General features: G+C 37.1%; 1 protein-coding gene across 6 annotated transcripts in view; it reads left to right on the forward strand.

The window, feature by feature from the left end:
- Positions 1-23,240, forward strand: part of LOC105483267 (ubiquitin protein ligase E3 component n-recognin 3) — a 264,963-nt gene that overhangs the window by 188,370 nt on the left and 53,353 nt on the right. For all 6 annotated transcript variants that reach the window (XM_011744038.3, XM_011744040.3, XM_011744041.3 and 3 more), the window contains 2 exons: positions 10,658-10,760; positions 22,257-22,360. In XM_011744038.3, the coding sequence (XP_011742340.2) occupies positions 10,658-10,760; positions 22,257-22,360 (207 nt within the window). The remainder of the gene's footprint in view (positions 1-10,657; positions 10,761-22,256; positions 22,361-23,240) is intronic.

Raw genomic sequence — 23,240 nt, forward strand, 5'->3', positions numbered from 1 at the left:
CTGGCTGGTTCCCCTTGCTCTTGCTGTGAGCCATGTGCGTTAGCTCTCACATACGGCATAGCTGCTGATTCCCAGGTCAGAGTTCTAGCCCTCCTCCTTACCCACCAGGGAAGATCAGGCATTTAGGACTTTGTATTCAGCACATGATACTGGTTCTAGAGACTGGTTCTCATCTGCTGGACTTGTATTCAGCAGATGAGATTTGTTCAAATGCCACGTCCACTAAAAACTTCACTGATTCCAGCAGTGAAAAGTTACTTAGAAGTTCTAGGGAATTTAGAGGTTTGGGATCATATCTATCTGCTGGAATCAGTGAAGCTTTTAGTGGACAAGGCATTTGAACAAGACTTTGAAACGTAAGTGAGGTTTCGAGTTTTTGTTACAAATTGATATATACGGTAAGTACCACCAACTTGGTTAGCAACATATGTTGGAAAAAGCAGATGTAAAAATTAAAGGCATAACTTTTTATTAAGAAAAATATTAAGCTTACTGTATTAATTTCTTCATTCAAGTGATTTGAAAGTAAATATGACACTCCATAAATTCTAGTGAAGTTCACATGCTTTTGACACTTTTTTGGCATGATATTCTCAGTGTATTTCTCAAGTAGAAATTGTTGAAACCATTGGCAATGCCATTTGATAGATTATTAATATTGGAGCATAATATAAAATTATTTGTAGGTAAATGTTTTTTCCTGTCTTTGGGTCTGAGAATTTTTCTGCTTATTACTGTCATTTAACTAAGAAACCACAGTTCATGTCTCAAATGGATTCCATGATTTTATAGAGAGATTAAAAATGAAACGGTAGTCAAGAGAGGATAAGGCAAACTCTTACCTTGACGTTTTCATTTGGGAAGTTCTGACTTAATTTTGATGTAATCTATGATCTGATCAAGAAATTATGCATAGTCACTGCAGTAAATAATTTCTACCAGAATTTGCTATTCATAGCAAGCAACCTAGCTTAGATCTGTGCAGGCAACTTAAAATAGTTCTACTTTCTCAGAGAAAGAGTGAATTTTTGGTGAATTTAAAATTACAGAAAATTAGCCAGGTGCGATGGTTCACTCCTGTGATCCTAACATTTTGGGAAGCTGAGGTGGGGAGGATCACTTGAGTCCAGAAGTTGTTAACAGCCTGGGCAACATAGGGAGAACGTCATCTCTAAAAAGAAAAAAAAAATTAGCTGGGTGTGGTGGCGTGAGCCTGTGGTCCCAACTACTCAGGAGACGGAGGTGGGAGGATCGCTTAAGCCCAGAAGGTGGAGGCTGCAGTGAGCCATGACTGTGCCATTGCACTACAGACTGGGCGACAGAGCAAGATGCTGTCTCAAAAAAAAAAATTACAGAAAATTATTTTGACATTAATTTCTCCCTACAGTTAGGCAGCATAAGGATATTGTTAAACAAGTAATGAGTTTTAACAAAATTACTCTTTATTTTTGAGAAACAGGGTCTCCCCTTTGTCACTCAGGCTGGAGTGCAGTGGCACAATCATAGTTCACTGCAGCCTCGAACTCCTGGGCTCAAGCAGTCCTCCCACCTCAGCCTCCCGAGTAGCTAGGACAGCAGACACACACCGTCACACCCAACTAATTTTTTAATATATTTCTTTGTAGCCATGGGGTCTCGCTGTGTTGACGAGGCGGGTCTCAAGGTTTTGGCCTTAAGCAGTCCTCCCACCTTGGCCTCCCAAAGTGCTGCGATTATAGGCATGAACCACTATGCCTGGCCTAAAATTACTTTGAAGTAGCCTGGCCTTATTATTTCACATTTAGTAGTAAAATTTTTACATTGATGGTTTATGAAAGCCTTTTTCAAATGTAAAAATATCAATTTCTGCAAGCAGACTGAATAACAATTTTGTTCAATTTTTGTTACCATAAAAAGGATGGAAATTTGGCCATCAAATTATTATAATGGTCAAAAGGTATAAATTAATACAAAAATGTGTAAATTGTCTGCTGAGACTAGTTATTGATAAGATTTGATGGCTAAAAGCTGATTTTGTGGTATTTGGGAATGTTTTATGTTCTGAAGAGCCAGTTGGTATGTATTTAGGGCCAACATGAAAGATGCATATGTGGTGGAATAGACAACAGCAAACTAGGAGTCATAGGCATGTGCTTACGCAAGACATTTTATGTTTTTGGCTTCAGTTTCCTCATCTATAAAATTAGTGTATTAGACTGGATGATCTGTGTCCTGACAGATGTTCATGGTTGTTAACTCTTACATGCAAAGCTCCAATCTGGAGCTTTTTCCCCCTGTTAATTAACATCATTGACATTAAGCACAAAAGGCAAATAGCTGGACTAGGAGTTATACTCTAGGAACTTTTAGAATTATACTTTATCTATAGTCATATACTATAGACTAAATCAAGGCTTGGAGTTTTTGTTGTTCTTTTCTTTTGATACATCTTACAAATTCAGAAGATTTTGGTATTTTGTTTTATATTTTATTTTGCTCTTAAGTAGTGCATAAATAAAAAATAGAGGCTGTCAATGAAGTCACATGATAAATAGAATCAGAATCTTTGAGCTAAAAGTTACTTAGGAAATCACCTAGTCTAAATGTTATCTAGCTCAGGCATCTTGTACCTACTATTCCAATCATTTGTGCTCTGCTTAAACACTTTCAGAGGTAAAGAGTACTTTTTGAGATAGGTGAGGAGTTTGGTAAGCCTTTTGAAGGATGGTGATATTAAAAGGCAGCATAGTGTAAACTAGAGAGTGAGATTCTGTTCCTCATTAATACCCAATCAGAGGATTGTTGTAAGAATTCAATTTTATAATATATATTCTAGTTTCTATAGATTGTAAATCTCAACATTAATATTTCTCCTATTTCAACACTATAATTGTCAAATTAGGGGGTGTGTGGATAAGGAGAAGGAGCAAGATAACAATTTTTAGCTCAATTTTTGTCTTAGTCTATAACAATATACCATAGACTGCGTGGCTTATATACAACAGAAATGTGTTTCTCACAGATCTGGAGGCTGGGAAGTCTAAGATCAAGGCGCCAGCAGATTTGGTGTCTGGTGAGGACCTGCTTGCTTCCTCATACATAGCTGTCTTCTCACTGTAACCTCACGTGGTGGAAGTGGCAAGAGATCTCTCTGGGATCTCTTTTATGAGAGCACTAATCCCATTCATGAGGGCTTCCTCATGACCTAATCACTTCTCAAAGGCCCACCTCCTTATACTAACCTTGGGGTTGGGACTTTAACGTATGAATTTTGGTGGGACATAAACATTCAGTCCATTGCAGTTTTTTTTAAGGGACTTGACAAACATTGTTTTGACCTCTTCAGAGATGAGATTAGGAGGACGGAATGAGATTTATCCACATGATAAAGTTTGTCTGTTGAGAACAAAATACATTGTTACTTTGGAGAGGTTTAAGAATGTGGCATGAAAATTTAAGTTAGAAGAGTGGCTTTAACTTTTCTTTAAGGCCTTTCTGAAAGTCCCATGATTTGTGGCTTAGTAGCCAGGCCTTTCTATATTTATAATTTGGGCATTCTAAGAACTAAGTACCATAGATAGTAGTTTTCACTATCAGGGCATGGGGTCTTCAGATCTTACTTGGCTTAGGGCAAGGCAGCTTCTTTCTTCTGCAGTTAGATGGGACAAACCCTACCTCCATTTTAGATGAGGTGCATAAATAAGACCTGGATTCATGGAATGTGTCTCTTTAATAAAGGGGAAATTAGGAGTCCTAAGAACTGACCTCTCTCTTCCCCTTCCTAGGGCTACCTATATGCAGAAACAGAATTGTACCTCTCCCTGCCTCTTATCATCCTAAGCTCTGTCAGAAAGGGAAAAGGGGAGGCTTCTAGTCACTGAAACCTTAAAGTATAAGGTGAACAATTTGTTGAAGCTAATAATAATACTTGTGGATACTTGAGGTAACCAGAGAATGATGTCATAGTGTGCCTGGGAGTGGAGACATAGGAACTCTGGGAGGCAGGAGAGGAACACAGCATGGAAATTATGAAAGTACTAAAGACAGCCTTTTTTTTCACTGTCTTCCCTTCCTCACATGGCAGAAAAAACCTCTCCAAAGGAAGCAACACTTCCCCACTCTATTGCCAAACTCCCATGTGTCCTTGTTGACGTGCGAAAACATAGCATACAGTGCTGGAAAGAACATCAGGTTGGAGTTTGAAGATGTGGATTCTAGTGTATTTGTTATCTGTTGGACTTCAGGAAACTAACCTAACTTTTTACCTCATTGTGGAAGTGAGGATGATGGTACTTATACTGACTATCTGATATATCCATCATAGTTAATGTAATGATCAAATAGTATTAGATATATGAGCTAAAGTATCTTACATAATGTTATTATATATAATAATGATTATTAAACTTGTCTTTTAACCCTTTAAAATTCTACCATAACTGCCACTTGATTCTCTGCCCTGCCTTGCCTGGAGTGCTTAGGAATGGGATAGGGAGAGATGAGTCAGCTCCTGTCATCCATGACATCAACCTTCTGTCTCTTGGGAACCAGATCTACAGATATTCCCTTCTTCTTGGACCTGTTCCCAGACCTCATTTAAGGAGCTCTCTCCCGTCTCTTCATGGCTGATTTCTCAGGAATGTACAGAGGAACCAGTGGAAGCTGGCTTTGCTGTGAGAGGTGTATACTCACACCTATTACAGTTCACCTTAGGATAAATAGGTCAGAACCATTTCTTCACTTTAATTATTCAGTTGCAGAGAAAGGGAGATTTTTTTTCCACTGCTATGATATTTCAGAGAATCATTTGGCTAGTTGAGATTTTTTTTTTTTTTTTTTTTTTTTTTTAAGGGACAGGGTCTTGCTTTGTTACCTATGCTGGCCTCAGACTCCTGGGCTCAAATAATCCTCCCACCTTAGCCTTCTGAGTAGCTGGGACTACAGGTATGTGTCACCTTACCTGACTGAGGTTTTTTTCATTGACAGTGATTTAACTATTGATGACTAGACTGGTAAGACTGAAATCTTGAATGCAGACCCCGTTAAGTTTACCTTAGGTGCATTTTAACAGTGGTACAATTTAAGATAGAACCATATTTATCAAAGTCTTTTTGTTTTTTTGAGACGGAGTCTCACTCTGTTGCCCAGGCTGGAGTGCAGTGGCACCATGTCGGCTCACAGCAACCTCTGTCTCCTGGGTTCAAGCAATTCTCCTGCCTCAGCCTCTAAAGTAGCTGGGATTATGGGCGCCCACCACCACACCCAGCTAATTTTTGTTTTGTTTTGTTTGTTTTGTTTCTGAGATGTCTTGCTCTGTCGCCTAGGCTGGAGTCCAGTGGCATGGTCTTGGCTTACTGCAACCTCTGTCTCCCAGGTTCAAGTGATTCTCCTGCCTCAGCCTCCTGAGTAGCTGGGATTACAGGCACCTGCAACTACACCTGGCTAATTTTTGTATTTTTAGTAGAGATGGGGTTTGTATTTTTCAGTAGAGATGGGGTTTCACCATGTTGGTCTCGATCTCCTGACCTCATGATCCACCCCCCCTTGGCCTCCCAAAGTGCTGGGATTACAGGTGTGAGCCACCACACCTGGCAAGAAGTCTTCAGGATAACTCTTTAATGTCTTTATATCTTAATGATCAGTATGAGTATAGTAAGAAATAACCTACCAGTTTTAGATTTCTTGCATGTTTAGAAATAACTGACAGAGGGCTGGAGGTGGGTAGATCACGAGGTCAGGAGATCGAGACCATCCTGGGTAACACTGTGAAACCCCATCTCTACTAAAAATACAAAAAATTAGCTGGGCATCGTGGCAGGAGCCTGTAATCCCAGCTACTTGGGAGGCCGAGGCAGGAGAATTGCTTGAACCCGGGAGTCGGAGGTTACAGTGAGCTGAGATTGTGCCATTGTCCTCCATCTTGGGCAACAGTATGATGAGACTCCATCTCCAAAAAAGAAAGAAAATAAATAACTGACAGAGATACACAGTTTCCAGGATGGTGCTGGAACATCTGTTTCAAAAGCATTTTTGATAAGATTTAGACATATGGTAACTTTGATTTTAGTTTCTTTAAGTGGATATTCCTGAGGTCATAAAAATTGGCATAATAGTATCTGTGTGTGTGTGTTTGTGTGTGTGTGTGTGGTATTCATACACATCATGTGAAACTCAATTATATAATAAATTTGGAGTTATATTTTATAGAGTTTTTTTTTTAATAGTCTTACCTTAATGTTGACAAAGGTAGAAGGATTTCTTAAACCTTACTTTTTGGTTCTAGCTAGGAGTACTTATAATTAAGTCTTAGATTTTCTTAAGGACAAACTGGTCTTTCAGTGTTGTTTTCTCATTTTCAGAGATGATGTGTCTGTCTTGTGATTAATCACATTATAATACTTTAGACTTGTCACAGTTGTAAAGAATTTGATTAGATATTGCAGAAAATAGAATTTATCCCAGGTGAGTTGTCGCATGGGAACCAGCATGGGAAGAAGATGGTAGGAGCAAGTAGGTCAAGCACTGCTTTAGTAGTTAGAGTTGAGAGGTCAGTCTCTTTTGGGGAAGTGAAAGTAGGGCTGATTAATTGGCTTGCTTCTTGGTAACTGAACCAATGTGTCATTGTGACAGAGAGGGAAAAGTAGAAAATCATCATGAATTTTATGTTTATGATTTTTTCATAGAATTGTAAATATATAATGCTCAGCCTACTTTTAAAAATCCTATTGTATGTCAAGCACTTGTGCTAGCCTAGGTGGTTCAAAAATGTAAAGACACAATTGTCTTCTTCAGGGAGATCTGACCATCTAATGAGAGAGGAAAACATGAAAAGTAATTACAAAACTCTGTAAGAGATGCTAAAATTGAAATAGATAGCACAAGGTACAGATAATGCATAAAGTAAGGGGATAATCTGATCTTTCTGAGGTATCAGAACCTTACAGAGCAGCACATGAACTGGCTCTTGAAAGATGAATTGAGTTGGCCTGAAGGACAAAATGATACTTTTCTAGGCTGAGAGAACAGCTTGCAAAGACATGAGACAACATGACACTTTGGGGAATACTTGAAAAGAAAAGAAGGAAGGTTAAGAAATAAACCTGAAAAAGAAAATAGGCTAGCTCATGAAGGGCTTTCTATGCCTGTTCCTTCAGTGGTTCAACATCAATTATGAGGTATTGTGAACAGATTTATTGATTAGACGGTTTGGAAGGGGTGAACCAAAAGGCATACAGCTGAGTGAGCATTCTGTTGAGCAATTTAGGTGGAAAACAATGTAGTGGCAGAGTGGGCCAGAATAGGATGGATCACAAGAGGCAGAACCAATAGGATTGGTAATCAATTGGATATGGAGGGCAAGGCTGTGGGAGATGAATCCCAAGTTTTTCCTTGGATGTTTGCATGGGTAGTGGTGTCATTCACTCAAATAGGAATTATAAAAGGAAATTAACATTGGAGCTGGGCTGGGCTGTAAATCAGGTTAGTCTGGGTGTATTGATTTTAAGGCCTGTTGAACATCTGAAGTACCACAGAGCCTTGTGAATTGTGAACTTAACAGGTAGAAGTGGGCCTGGGTAGTGTGTGCAGAATGAGAGGGAAAGAGGACTAACAAAGGATTCCTTTTCCTTTTTTTTATGAGAAATGTCACCTTTTAGGGTTCATTAGCAGAAGAAGGGCACATAAAAGTAACTGAGAAGGAACCGGAGGAAAGCCAGGGGAGAGTGGTATCAAATATTAAGGAAAGAAGAGAGAAGAGAGTTAAGAATATATGTTAATATATGTTTGTAGAGTGATGGTTTTATGTGGAGACCTTATGTTTCCAATGTATAATAATCTCTAATTTTAGTTGTAAAGTTTATAAATATTAAATTTGTTTCATATTTATACAAAACATATATGTATCTACCTGTATGTAAGCCCAACTTACAAACATACTATAGATTTATGCTATAACTATTATACTATATAATGTACCAGAAAGATGATGCTATATTTATTTTACAGACTGTAAAACTAAGGTTAGTTAATTTATTTAAGGATACATGGCTAGTACAGACTTGGATTCAATGCAGGACTTCCTGGCTCCTCCCAGACAGTGGTGCTTCCTATACATAGATTGAAATCACAGCACACTTATAAATGAATTTAAAGGTATTTGTCTTTTCCAAATCTATTTTTATATGTGGATCAAACTTTAGAATTTTAAAATGTGTTATATTAGGAAAGGAGTTAATTTTTTTTGCTATTATTCAAAATTTTAATATGCTTTCTTGATATAATTATTTTTCAACTTTTTAAATGTCATGCATGCAGTTGGTAGGTAATACATTTTTTAAAGTTGTTAACCTTTTGATTATGATTATAGATTCTCCTCATCCTGCATCTTTAATATTTGTCTGGCATAAGAGGCATTGTTGCTGCTAAATGAATATTAGAGTTCTTTCTTATAAGACTAAATTTTGAAAACAAAATAATGAATAAATAACAATAAACAATGAATTTTATTAACAAATTGAAGTTATTAATGGTTATTTGGTCAGTTCTCTGAGAGAGAGAGAGAAAGAATCCTGTACTTTTATTTTAATCATAAAACCCCCAAGAAGTGGAGTGGTAGAAATAACTAAGAAGTGGCAAATCTTGAATCCTATTCTTAACTTTTAGAAAAACAATAAATTAAGAGTGAGCTGGCAAGGTACTTCCTTTCGCTGGGCCTATTTTCTTATCTATAGAATAAGGAAATGATGCAAAACTTTTCTTCTAACATTCTGAAATTCTTAAATTAGGATAGGGATTAGGAAAATAGGTGAATGTAACGTTATTTTCTGTGCTGGCTGTGGTTTCAATGCAAAACAGGTTAGTACAATTGCAGCTTCTATGCTTTTGATTAAATTAGGGAAACTAAAATGATCCACCTTCATCTTGATAGGAGTTATTAAAATTAGCCCTTTGATCAAGTTAATACCTATATAAAAAGAATGCAGAACTCCTCACCGTGCAACTTGAGATAATCTTAATATTTTTCTGTGAGAAGAATTTAGTTTTTTAAACACTTTTAGGTTTTAGTCATTAAAACACTCATTAAAAGTAAAAATTATATGCTTAGTAATCTCTTATGTATAATTCAATTAAAATAAAATTTACCAATCTTTAGTCATGTTTTGCCTCTGCTAAAACTTCCCTTGTTCTCAGTATCGTCTGTGAAACCAGGTTACTATAAAAACTGGAAATTTGGGGAACTTACTTGCCCCAAAAGTGAGGGTTAATAGTATTACCCACCTAGAATTTTTGTGAAAATTAATTGAGATTATCAATCAGTGTAACATAATGCCTGGCACATAATAAGTAACTAAGTCATTAATAGAATGAAGAAATTTAAGGAAGATTTAGGCTACATATTGACTTATAAATAGAGGATGAAACAGGGTATTTAGATTCTTCTGTTTGTTAAAGAGAGATCAGATTGAAACTTACAAAAATATATTTCCTTTATCCTGCCCCATAGAGTAGAACATTTATTTTACTTATTTTACAGCTCTCATATGTTTTATAACAGCTTCCCAAAACTACTATACACATACACGCATATACACATAAACACACATGCACACCCCATACTACACCACTTGTATTGATGGATCTTGAGTAAGTTGACATAAAATATAGTTAATTTCTAGGTGTGCTGACTCAGAGCAGCAATATCTGGTCTAGTTTTAATTAGAAAGTAAGTAACAATAATAGGTTTGTGTCATTCAGTTAGCTTTTTTCCTAGATTTAAGAAAGAATTTTTATCGTATGTTAAGAAGTATCATATCTGAATTTCTAAAATATATCGTTGTTTATAGACCAATTCAGTGGGCAGAGTTCGAAAATATTTTTTTAAGGGAAAAATTTTGATTTCCAAGTATCTTTGAGTTTGTGTGGCAGAATAATTATTGTCATTTGTACCAAATGACAATTTATACCAAATGACAATTCTTGTCATTTATAACAAAAAAAGAAGAGATGCATCAGATACAAAAGCAATACTTACGGTTTTTTTTCCAGAATAATTTTAAACGTGATATTTTCTTCTAAATGTCATGAGCAGAATTTTGTTGAAAGCCAAGATTGGTAGATTATTGTTATAATTCAGATAGAAGAAATTTAAATAGTTGAAATGGTACCAAATAATACTCTATTTCAGTTACTGTTTCTTTATGTAGAATCCAAAGATGATGAATTCACTCTTCAGTCTAAACAAGGTTTAGAGGGACATATAAAGCAAAGAAAGAACTTCACCTAACAGTGAGCTATTAGGATGTTGTGGTTCATGTTACCCAGGGTAGAGGATTGAAGATAATAGTAAAGTTTGGTTAGGAGGAGACCACAATGGTGAGAAGTACAAATTGGCAAGGCTGCAGCATAAAGTCAAGGACAAGTATGTCTGTGATAGGAGATGAAAAAAACCATTCCTGTATTGAGCGTAAGGACAGTCCAGATTCTAGCACAGATTATTTGGATATGTATTTCAGAGTTTACCGTAAAAGAGAGTGTGAAGTAATTGGGACTTAAACTTGGTGAATTTTAATTGTCAGGATAGGAAACAGATTTCGTTATGAAATAACTAGAAATTTTGTCTGAATTTTGTTCTGGAACAAATGTGTGAACTTTCTAATTACCTTTCCTTCAATTTTTTCAGATCAGCTGTTTCATGTATTAGCCTTGCACATGCGGCTTTATAGCATTGACTCTGAGTATAATCCCTGGAGAAAGCTCACCCAGTTAGAAGAGATGAATCCACAGTAAGTATAATTGAAAGACTAAAATCAATTAAAACTCTTTATGAAAAATAGGTGTTAAATATAAAAATGGAATTGAAATTTCAGTATATGTGATTTTTTTCACATTTTCTTTATGAAACACAGAAATATATCATAAGAATTGAAAACAGTTTACCATTATGCTGTCTGTAAAAATTGCATACAAATTTCCACCATGTGAGAAAATCTTTTTTTTTTTTTTTTTTTATACTTTAAGTTCTAAGGTACATGTACACAACGTGCAGGTTTGTTACATATGTATACATGTGCCATGTTGGTGTGCTGCACCCATTAACTCGTCATTTACATTAGGTATATCTCCTAATACTATCCCTTCTCCCCATCGCCACAATAAGACCCGGTGTGTGATGATCCCCTTCCTGTGTCCAAGTGATCTCGTTGTTCAATTCCCACCTATGAGTGAGAACATGCGGTATTTGGTTTTCTGTTCTTGTGATAGTTTGCTGAGAATGGTGGTTTCCAGCTGCATCCATGTCCCTACAAAGAACATGAACTCATCCTTTTCTATGGCTGCATGGTATTCCATGGTGTATATGTGCTACATTTTCTTAATCCAGTCTGTTATTGATGGACATTTGGGTTGATTCCAAGTCTTTGCTATTGTGAATAGTGCCGCAATAAACATACGTGTGCATGTGTCTTTATAGCAGCATGACTTATAATCCTTTGGGTATATCCCCCGTAATGGGATGGCTGGGTCAAATGGTATTTCTAGTTCTAGATCCTTGAGGAATAGCCACACTGTTTTCCACAATGGTTGAACTAGTTTACAGTCCCACCAACAGTGTAAAAGTGTTCCTGTTTCTCCACATCCTCTCCAGCACCTGTGGTTTCCTGATTTTTTAATGATTGCCATTCTAACTGGTATGAGATGGTATCGCATTGTGGTTTTGATTTGCATTTCTCTGGTGGTGAGTGATGATGAGCATTTTTTCATGTGTCTGTTGGCTGTATGAATGTCTTCTTTTGAGAAGTGTCTGTTCATATCCTTTGCACACTTTTTGATGGGGTTGTTTTTTTCTTGTAAATTTGATTGAGTTCTTTATAGGTTCTGGATATTAGCCCTTTGTCAGATGAGTAGATTGCAAAAATTTTCTCCCATTCTGTAGGTTGCCTGTTCACTCTGATGGTAGTTTCTTTTGCTGTGCAGAAGCTCTTTAGTTTAATTAGATCCCATTTGTCAATTTTGGCTTTTGTTGCCATTGCTTTTGGTATTTTAGACATGAAGTCCTTGCCCATGCCTATGTCCTGAATGGTATTACCTAGGTTTTCTTCTAGGGTTTTTATGGTTTTAGGTCTAACATTGAAGTCTCTAATCCATCTTGAATTAATTTTCATATAAGGAGTAAGGAAAGGATCCAGTTTCAGCTTTCTACTTATGACTAACCAATTTTCCCAGCACCATTTATTAAATAGGGAATCCTTTCCCCATTTCTTGCTTTTGTCAGGTTTGTCAAAGATCAGATGGCTGTAGATGTGTGGTATTATTTCTCAGGGCACTGTTCTGTTCCATTGGTCTATATCTCTGTTTTGGTACCAGTACCATGCTGTTTTGGTTACTGTAGCCTTGTAGTATAGTTTGAAGTCAGGTAGCGTGATGCCTCCAGCTTTGTCCTTTTGGCTTAGGATTGTCTTGGCAATGCGGGGTCTTTTTTGGTTCCGTATGAACTTTAAAGCAGTTTTTTCCAACTCTGTGAAGAAAGTCATTGGTAGCTTAATGGGGATGGCATTGAATCTATAAATTACCTTGGGCAGTATGGCCATTTTCACAATATTGATTCTTCCTATCCATGAGCATGGTATGTTCTTCCATTTGTTTGTGTCCTCTTTTATTTCACTGAGCAGTGGTTTGTAGTTCTCCTTGAAGAGGTCCTTTATATCCCTTGTAAGTTGGATTCCTAGGTATTTTATTCTCTTTGAAGCTATTGTGAATGGGAGTTCATTCCTGATTTGGCTCTCTGTTTGTCTGTTACTGGTGTATAAGAATGCTTGTGATTTTTGCACGTTGATTTTGTATCCTGAGACTTTGCTGAAGTTGCTTATCAGCTTAAGGAGATTTTGGGCTGAGACGATGGGGTTTTCTAAATATACAATCATGTCATCTGCAAACACGGACAATTTGACTTCTTCTTTTCCTAACTGAATACTCTTGATTTCTTTCTCTTGCCTGATTGCCCTAGCCAGAACTTCCAACACTATGTTGAATAGGAGTGGTGAGAGAGGGCATCCCTGTCTTGTGCCAGTTTTCAAAGGGAATGCTTCCAGTTTTTGCCCATTCAGTATGATATTGGCTGTGGGTTTGCCATAAATAGCTCTTACTATTTTGAGATAAGTTCCATCAATACCGAATTTATTGAGAGTTTTTAGCATGAAGGGCTGTTGAATGTTGTCAAAGGCCTTTTCTGCATCTATTGAGATAATCATGTGGTTTGTGTCTTTGGTTCTGTTTATATGCTGGATTACGTTTATTGATTTGCGTATGTTGAACCAGCCTTGCACCCCAGGGATGAAGCCCACTTGATCATGGTGGATAACCTTTTTGATGTGCTGCTGGATTCGGTTTTCCAGTATTTTATTGAGGATTTTTGCATCGATGTTCATCAGGGATATTGGTCTAAAATTCTCTTTTTTTGTTGTATCTCTGTCAGGCTTTGGTATCAGGATGATGTTGGCCTCATAAAATGAGTTAGGGAGGATTCCCTCTTTTTCTATTGATTGGAATAGTTTCAGAAGGAATGGTACCAACTCCTCCTTGTCCCTCTGGTAGAATTCGGCTGTGAATCCGTCTGGTCCTGGATTTTTTTTTGATTGGTAGGCTATTAATTATTGCCTCAATTTCAGAGCCTGCTCTTGGTCTATTCAGGGATTCAACTTCTTCCTGGTTTAGTCTTGGGAGAGTGTAAGTGTCCAAGAAATTATCCATTTCTTCTAGGTTTTCTAGTTTATTTGTGTAGCGGTGTTTATAGTATTCTCTGATGGTAGTTTGTATTTCTGTGGGGTCGGTGGTGATATCCCCTTTTTCATTTTTTATTGCGTCTATTTGATTCTTCTCTCTTTTCTTCTTTATTAATCTTGCTAGCGGTCTGTCAATTTTGTTGATCTTTTCAAAAACCAGCTCCTGGATTCATTGATTTTTTGGAAAGCTTTTTGTGTCTCTATCTCCTTCAGTTCTGCTCTGATCTTCGTTATTTCTTGCCTTCTCCTAGCTTTTGAATGTGTTTACTCTTGCTTCTCTAGTTCTTTTAATTGTGATGTTAGGGTGTCAATTTTAGATCTTTCCTGCTTTCTCTTGTGGGCATTTAGTGCTATAAATTTCCCTCTACACGCTGCTTTAAATGTGTCCCAGAGATTCTGGTATGATGTATCTTTGTTCTCATTGGTTTCAAAGAACATCTTTATTGCTTCCTTCATTTCGTTGTGTACCCAGTAGTCATTCAGGAGCACGTTGTTCAGTTTCCATGTAGTTGAGCGGGTTTGATTGAGTTTCTTAGTCCTGAGTTCTAGTTTGATTGCACTGTGGTCTGAGAGACAGTTTGTTATAATTTCTGTTCTTGTACATTTGCTGAGGAGTGCTTTACTTCCAACTATGTGGTCGATTTTGGAATAAGTGTGATGTGGTGCTGAGAAGAATGTATACTCTGTTAATTTGGGGTGGAGAGTTCTGTAGATGTCTATTAGGTCCCCTTGGTGCAGAGTTGAGTTCAATTCCTGGATATCCTTGTTAACTTTCTGTCTCATTTTTCTGTCTAATGTTGACAGTGGGGTCTTAAAGTCTCCCATTATTATTGTATGGGAGTCTAAGTCTCTTTGTAAGTTTCTAAGGACTTGATTTATGAATCTGAGTGCTCCTGTATTCGGTGCATATATATTGAGGATAGTTAGCTGTTCCTGATGAATTGATCCCTTTACCATTATGTAATGGCTTTCTTTGTTTTGTCTCTTTTGATCTTTGATGGTTTAAAGTCTGTTTTATCAGAGACTAGGATTGCAACCCCTGCTTTTGTTTTTTGTTTTCCATTTGGTAGATCTTCCTCCATCCCTTTATTTTGAGCCTATGTGTATCTCTGCATGTGAGATGGGTCTCCTGAATATAGCAAACTGATGGGTCTTGACTCTTTATCCAACTTGCCAGTCTGTGTCTTTTAATTGGACCATTTAGTCCATTTACATTTAAGGTTAATATTGTTATGTGTGAGCTTGATCCTGTCATTATGATATTAGCTGGTTGTGTTGCTCGCTAGTTGATGCAGTTTCTTCCTGGCATCGACGGACTTTACATTTTGGCATGTTTTTGCAATGACTGGTACCGGTTGTTCCTTTCCATGTTTAGTGCTTCCTTCAGGATCTCTTGTAGGGCAGGCCTGGTGATGACAAAATCTCTAAGCATTTGCTTGTCTGTAAAGGATTTTATTTCTCCTTCACTTATGAAACTTAGTTTGCCTGGATATGAAATTCTGGGTTGAAAATTCTTTTCTTTAAGAATGTTGAATATTGGCCCCCACTGTCTTCTGTCTTAGAGAGTTTCTGCCGAGAGATCTGCTGTTAGTCTGATGGGCTTCCCTTTGTGTGTAACCCGACCTTTCTCTCTGGCTGCCCTTAACATTTTTTCCTTCATTTCAACTTTGGTGAATCTGACAGTTATCTGTCTTGGAGTTGCTCTTCTCGAGGAGTATCTTTGTGGCATTCTCTGTATTTCCTAAATATGAATGTTGGCCTGCTTTACTAGGTTGGGGAAGTTCTCCTGGATGATATCCTGCAGAGTGTTTTCCAACTTGGTTCCATTTTCCCCGTCACTTTCAGGCACACCAATCAGACGTAGATTTGGTCTTTTCACATAATCCCATATTTCTTGGAGGCTTTGTTCATTTCTTTTTACTCTTTTTTCTCTACACTTCTCGCTTCATTTCATTCATTTGATCTTCAGTCGCTGATACTGTTTCTTCCAGTTGATCTAGTCAGTTATTGAAGCTTGTGCATTTGTCACGTAGTTCTCGTGTTATGGTTTTCATCGGTCTCTGTTCTTTTAAGGTCTTCTCTGCATTGATTATTCTAGTTATCCATTCATCCATTCTCTTTTCATGGTTTTTAGTTTCTTTGTGCTGGTTACATAGTTCCTCCTTTAGCTCTGAGAAGTTTGATCGACTGAAGCCTTCTTCTCTCAACTTGTCAAAGTCATTCTCCATCCAGCTTTGTTTTGTTGCCGGTGATGAGCTGCGTTCCTTCGAAGGGGGAGATGTGCTCTGATTTTTTGAACTTCCAGCTTTTCTGCACTGCTTTTCCCCATCTTTGTGGTTTTATCTGCCTTTTGTCTTTGATGATGGTGACGTACTGATGGAGTTTTGGTGTGGGTGTCCTTTCTGTTTGTTAGTTTTCCTTCTAACAGTCAGGACCCTCAGCTGTAGGTCTGTTGGAGTTTGCTTGAGGTCCACTCCAGACCCTGTTTGCCTGGGTATCAGCAGCAGAGGCTGCAGAAGATAGAATATTGCTGAACACCGAGTGTTGCTGTCTGATTCTTGGTCTGGAAGCTTTGTCTCAGGGGTGTACCCTGCTGTGTGAGGTGTGAGGTGTCGGTCTGCACCTGGGGGGTGTCTCCCAGTTAGGCTACTCACGGGTCAGGGACCCACTTGAGCAGGCAGTCTGTCTGTTCTTAGATCTCAACCTCCGTGCTGGGAGATCCACTGCTCTCTTCAAAGCTGTCAGACAGTGGCATTTACCTCTGCTGAGGTTTCTGCTGCTTTTTGTTTAGCTATACCCTGTCCTCAGAGGTGGTCTACAGAGGCAGGTCGGCCTCCTTGAGCTGTGGTGGGCTCCACCCAATTCGAGCTTCCCAGCGGCTTTGTTTACCTACGTAAGCTTCAGCAATGGTGGGTGCCCCTCCCCCAGCCTCGCTGCAGCCTTGCAGTTAGATCTCAGACTGCTGTGCTAGCAATGAGGGAGGCTCCGTGGGCGTGGGACCCTCCGGGCCAGGTGTGGGATATAGTCTCCTGATGAGCCGTTTGCTAAGATCCTTTGTAAAGCGCAGTATTAGGGTGGGAGTTACCCGATTTTCCAGGTGTTGTGTGTCTCAATTTCCTTTGGCTAGGAAAAGGAATTGCCTTCTCCCTTGCGCTTCCCAGGTGAGGCAATGCCTTGCCCTGCTTCAGCTCTTGCTGATTGGGCTGCACCTGCGGACTGGTGCCAACTGTCTGACATGCCCCAGTGAGATGAACCCGGTACCTCTGTGGAAAATGCAGAAATCACTTTTCTTCTGTGTTGCTCACGCTGGGAGCTGGAGGCTGGAGCTGTTCCTGTTTGGCCATCTTGGGCATGCCCTGACCATCCCCCACCATGAGAAAATATTTTAAAGAATCCCACTGATATTTATGCAGATGAAATATTGAATTGGAGGCACATAATGGCTGGTTGTCTCTCTTTTTACGTCACAATTAGTCAGTGGGTTCAGGTAGCTTTAGTCAGATTCCTCCATTGTAAAGTGCCCCATTAGTCTTTCACCTAATGGTTTTAAGGACCCCTGATAATCTTGCTAAAATCCATTATTTCATTAGGTGCTGCAAAATGGTGATTTAAAAAAAATCTTTCTTCTGATTAGATGGAATGTTTTTATAAAGAACTTTACCATATCAACTATTTTTTGACCCTGAAATATAGTTTGGCAGGATGAAAACTTGATTCTTTTCTGATTTATAAATTTTCAAAGTAAGGAATGGATGCCCTATCAACTTCCAATAGTGACCAATAAGTTTGGTGTATTTTATGATCTCATGGATTTTTATATATTTGATGTGTTTCACTCCATTTCAGTCTTCTTTTTGATACAAATTGATCCCTTTTACTTGAGACTGACTTTTGTACTTTTGACGTGAGCCAAGTAGTCTTTTATCATATGTTTGCATTCTGGTACAAGTTGACCCGGGTTCATTTTGTACATGTGGTCTTTGGTTCTCTTTTCTACAGAGGGGTGCATCAATCCATTCATTCATTCCAATTATGGGTCAGTGATGTGCTAGGAAAGATCTTTTTTCTCTCCATCCTTAGAATGGCTACTTTTATCTTAGCCAATAACTGCCAGGATTTTTTCTGATTATTATTGGGGAAAAAAACTTACCCAAAAACAGTATTATCACTGACACATTTTTTGGCTAATAGGAGTGATTAAAAATGGGATCCTAAAATAATGGAAATTTATTTGATTTCTAGCAAAGTTAAGTATTTTTATATTTATTAGCTATTTGTATACACTCTTTGTAAATGATCTATTTAGGACCTCTGTCCATTTTCTGTTGGCATCTTATTGTTTAAAATTATACGAATGATTCTTCATGGTTTAAAATATTAAATCTTATTTTGTCATAGTTGTTGAAGTATTTTCCAAAATATGTTTGCCTTCTACTTTTGTAATTACTTTTCTTGACCCATTGAAGTTTTAAATTTTCATGTAGCCAGATCAGTCAGACTTTATATTTCTTAGTTTTTCCTATTACTTTCATACTTAGAATGCCCATCTCTTCCAAGAGCTGATGTATACTTTTATAACTAGTATTACAATGTGTAATCCGGTCTTAGGATTTGCAATATCTACCTATATTTTCACTTTAGGGTTTTCTCATGGGATGATTTTTAAAACTGTATGAATATACTTGGAATTCATTCTCACCTGTAGTTAGGTGAAGATCTAAAATTTATTTGCAAATAACCAACTAGGTTTTTTTTAGTGATTTTATATCCTAGTTATGAAATATTAAGTGTTCCTACATGATAGGCCTGATTAGGAGCTTTCTTCTTTGTTCTATTGAGCTCCAAGCCTATTTCTCTGATAATACCATGCTGGTTTATTGTTGAGGTGATTTATTATGTCTAATTATCTGGTGGAGTTAGGTTCCTCTCGTTTCTCTTCCCCAAACTCTGACTCCCAGTTTTTCTTTGCTGTTCTCATTTATTCTCCAGAAGGTTTTTAGAAACTTTTCTAAGCCCTTCCCCTCACTTATAATTTTTTTTTGAGACAGAGTCTTGCTCTGTTACCCAGGCTGGAATGCAGTGGCGTGATCTTGGCTCACTGCAACCTCCACCTCCCGGGTTCAAGCAATTCTTCTGACTCAGTCTCCCAAATAGCTGGGACCACAGGCGCACGCTGCCACGGCTGGCTAATTCTTGTATTTTTAGTAGAGACAGGGTTTCACCATATTGGTCAGGCTGGTCTCAAACTTCTGACCTTGGCCTCCCTAAGTGTTGGGATTACAGGTGTGAGCCACTGCATCTGGCCTCATTTGTAATTTTGATTATAATTATTTTAAACTCATAAATTAATCTGGGAAGGTAGTTATCTTTACAATATGCAGTTTCTTCAACTAGAAATATTTCCCATTCTTTTAATTCATTTTTTGTTTTATTCTGTTGTATGCATATTATGTTGCAGTTCTGAAACATTTGTTAATTATGCATTCTTAGTAGTATATAATTCTTGCATACGGCAGACTGATTTTAAATAATGTTGGAAAGTCACATACAATAATAAGCAAATTAATAATAGCATAAAGGAATCCACCTCTAATTTTGAGAAAGATTGCTTGTATTGTAGAAAGCAATTGTTAGCATATAATGTAAAATAAGAGTCTAGAATTGTTAAGCACTGTAAGTTTTTCAGTTGTATATACTATCCCTATTCAACTATATTTAATTTTTTTGTTTGGGAATGCTTTTCTTTTTTGTACCTAAAAGCTCTGCAATTTGTTGATCTTTAGGTTATCATGCAAGAAGTTCTCAAGCCTTTTTGATTTTTGTGCAATAAAGTACATCTTTGCATAAGAGTGAAATTGGGCTAGCTTAAATGGATCCATAAACTTTCTTCTAATTTTCAGTGAGAATCTTTTAAACACCTGTTAAATTTAATGTAGCAGTTTGATAATCTAAAATTATATACCACTTGTTTATTTGTTCATTCATCCATCCATTTTCCCATGAATATTTCATTTGTTTATCCAGCTAGTTTTATTAACTGTTTCAGTCCAGGCATTGGGATATAATGATAAGCAAGATATCATTCCTGTGGAAACTTCTTCCAGGCACTAAAGATATAAAGGATGAATTAGAGGAACATAAAATTGGCGGATATTGAATAGTTAAAGGCAATGGCCATAGGGGTGGCAAAGAGGAAGTAGAGATAGAGTCATTAGGACTTAGTGTCAATTAAATATGGGATGAGTAAGAGAAGATGGCTTTGGGATGTCCTCAAGTTCCTAGATTATTTATTTATCATGCTTTTATTGGAGGACTGTCATGTTTTAGGCATTGTTATGTTTCAGGCATTGTGTAAATGCAGGAGGATATAAGAAATAAGCCACATCAGTACGTAGATTATAGAGGGGAAAGTATTAGATTGGTGCATTGCTTTTAGTGGCAGAAACAGCAATTACTTTGGCACCAGCCTAGTAGAGTGGTTGTGACTGGGGTGGGAGTGTGCATATAGAGAGAAAGATTATGAATTCACTTTCAGGCCTGTTGAGCTGCCTGCCTGTTAGATTTACAAGTGGAAGTAATGGATATTCAGATAGAGAGTTTGAGAGAGTCATTGCTGGACATACAATCATCATTGTATAGCTGGCAATTGAAATCGTGGATTAGAAGGTCTTTCAAAAAGAGTCCTTAGTGAGAAAAGAAAGGGAGAATTGGAATCTTGAGGAATAACAGTATTTTTTGTTAGAGAAGATGAACCTGTGAAGAAGACTAAAGTGGAGTAATCAGAGAGACAGAAGGGAACTTGGGACAGTGTTTCACAAAAGCCAAGAAAATTTTCCAGGCAGAATATTCAACTGTATCTAAAGTCAAGTCAAGGGTCAGTAAGATAAGGATTTAAAATGTCCACTAAATTTTGTAATTAGGATATCATCATTGATCATGTGAAACTATTTCTGTGGGGAAGTTGAATAATAGAAATGGTGTGACCCCTACACATTTTTTTTTGTTTTTTAAACCTTGGCCTTGCAGAGAGGTTAGAGAAACTTGAAAGACAGTATCAGGATTCGTAGCATTAATGAAGGGTTACCTTCGGAGAGGAAAACAAGTATAGCAAGGGATATTTGTAGAAAATGGAGAAATTCGAAGAGCTGTCTTCCTCTGTCAGCTAAAAGTTTCTTAGCAGCAGGGGTTGATTTACTCACCAATGTGTTTAGTGCCTAATGTGTAGTAAGTAATCAGTAAATATTTGCTAAACAATCGAGCCGAATAAAAGAGTTGAACAATTTTGTTCATCCCAAGTCTAAAGTGTAGCTTCAGAATTTAGTCACTTCTGGAGCTTAAGATTTACTTTTGTTCTCTGTCATTAAAAATTAAACCTGTAGTCAAAAAATTAACCTTCTAAAGGCATTTAAAAAATTCTTTTAGAATAAGCTCTGCTTTATAGTATAGTCTGTTTTTCATAGTACTGCACATTCCTAAGGTTTGCTACTTTATCTTTTATGGTGTACTTTTTAAAATTTATTTTTTTGTAGAGACGGGGTCTCACTATGTTGCCCAGTTGGGTCTTGAACTCCTGAGATCAAGTGATCCTCCCACCTCAGCCTCCCATGCCTGTTGGGATTACAGGCATGAGATAACACATCCAGCCCTTTTATAGTGTATTTTAAGTTCTGCTTTGGTTATCTCCTTTTGAAACTTTGCAAATGCTAAAGATTTATTTGAATTTTGTTACTTACAAAGTTGAAACATTTTATTTTATTATTAATTTTGAGACAGAGTCTCCCTTTTTCATCCAGGCTGGAGTGCAGCAGCACAATCACAGCCCATTGCAGACTTGACCTCCTCTATTCAAGCAATCCTCCCACCTCAGCTTTCCAAGTAGACACACACCACCAAGCCCTGCTAATTTTTTATATTTTTTGTAGAGGCAGGTTTTCACCATGTTGTCAATCTAGTCTCAAACTTCTGAGCTAAAGTGATCCACCTGCCTCAGCCTCAGCCTCACAAAGTGCTGGGATTACAGGCACGAGCCACTGTGCCCGGCTGAAACATTTTAATAAGAGCAGTTAACCATACCTTTTCAACAGGAATCGATTTGGGGACTGTACCTATCTTTTTTTAATGATGTGAAAACTTCCTTATTCGTTTGTGATAAGTATCCTGTAAGCCACTCCATTTGTAGTGAAACTAATTCTTTCATTCTGTATTTAATGCTTTACTATCTGTAATCTGAGATCAGAAAGACTCATAATCAAATTAATGTACCCTAATTGTTTACTTCGATAACATATTTTCTGTGCATTTTCTTTATATTAGAGTCAAGAGAATATGAGTCTAAAATATAATTTTTTTGCAAAAATATGAGTCCTAAGGTTTTTTTTTTAGATTTCTTCTTTGTTGATTACAGTTTTTATTTCTGTTCCATAGATATATATGTGACATATAAAATAAATTAGAAAGAGAAGATATACAATACTATCTAAAGTGACTACGTTTTTCTTTTAGGCTGGGATATGAAGAACAACAGCCTGAGGTTCCAATTCTTTATCATGATGTAACATCCCTTTTGCTCATCCAAATCTTAATGATGCCACAACCCTTACGCAAAGGTATGTCTTTGTAATTCAGATTCTTTGATTATATACTATGTATTTTGTATATTCTAGAGAGTATAGAGACAAATAGGCTAGGTGTGGTGGCTCATGCTTGTAACCCCAGCACTTTGGGAGACTGAGGCCCATGGGTGGATTGCTTGAGCCCAGGAGCTCAAGACCAGCCTGAGCTATTAATATAGTGAGATGCTGTCCAGAAAGAGAAAGAGAAGTAAATATAGCAGTAAGTCTGATGGATATTTTTTGTGGTAATAACAGATGTTGTTTTTTCTGTTATTAGCAAATAGTAATCATATCTAAAAAAATGACAATGAAAAAGTGTTTTTTAAAATTCTTATGGGTCTGTTCTTTTCAGCTTTTTAGTCACTAAGAGGTAAAGATGTGGGGAAAACACTCTGAAAATGGCTTAAAATATTGAAGTGATGATACAAATGAAAATTTGAAAAACAGAGCAAACTCAGCCTTAGTGCCTTTATCTATATGTGTACATATTTTGATATAGTAGTAATTGTAGAGGTATTAAAAATATAGTCTCATCATTTTTAGTGTTAATATCATAACATTATTATGTTAACAGCATCAGTATTATGTTAGCAACATTTTAATTATTGCTTCTTGGTCTTTGTAGCTTTCACTTGAAGACAACATTTTAAATAGTCTATCAGATAATTAACATCTTGTATATTAGAAAACAAGTTTTTATCAGTAGAATGAACATCTATGGGTGTATAAAGTTCTTGTTCCTAGGGATGACATTGTTTATACAAACTCCAGCTTGATCTTTGATAAATCTTTTTACCTAAGGGTGTGAAATAATCATTTAAAAATATATAGGCAAATTATGATATTTCATGCAAATTATGACATTCTGTAAAAC

The sequence above is a fragment of the Macaca nemestrina genome, chromosome 11, assembly GCF_043159975.1.
Source record: "Macaca nemestrina isolate mMacNem1 chromosome 11, mMacNem.hap1, whole genome shotgun sequence".
NCBI lineage: Eukaryota > Metazoa > Chordata > Mammalia > Primates > Cercopithecidae > Macaca > Macaca nemestrina.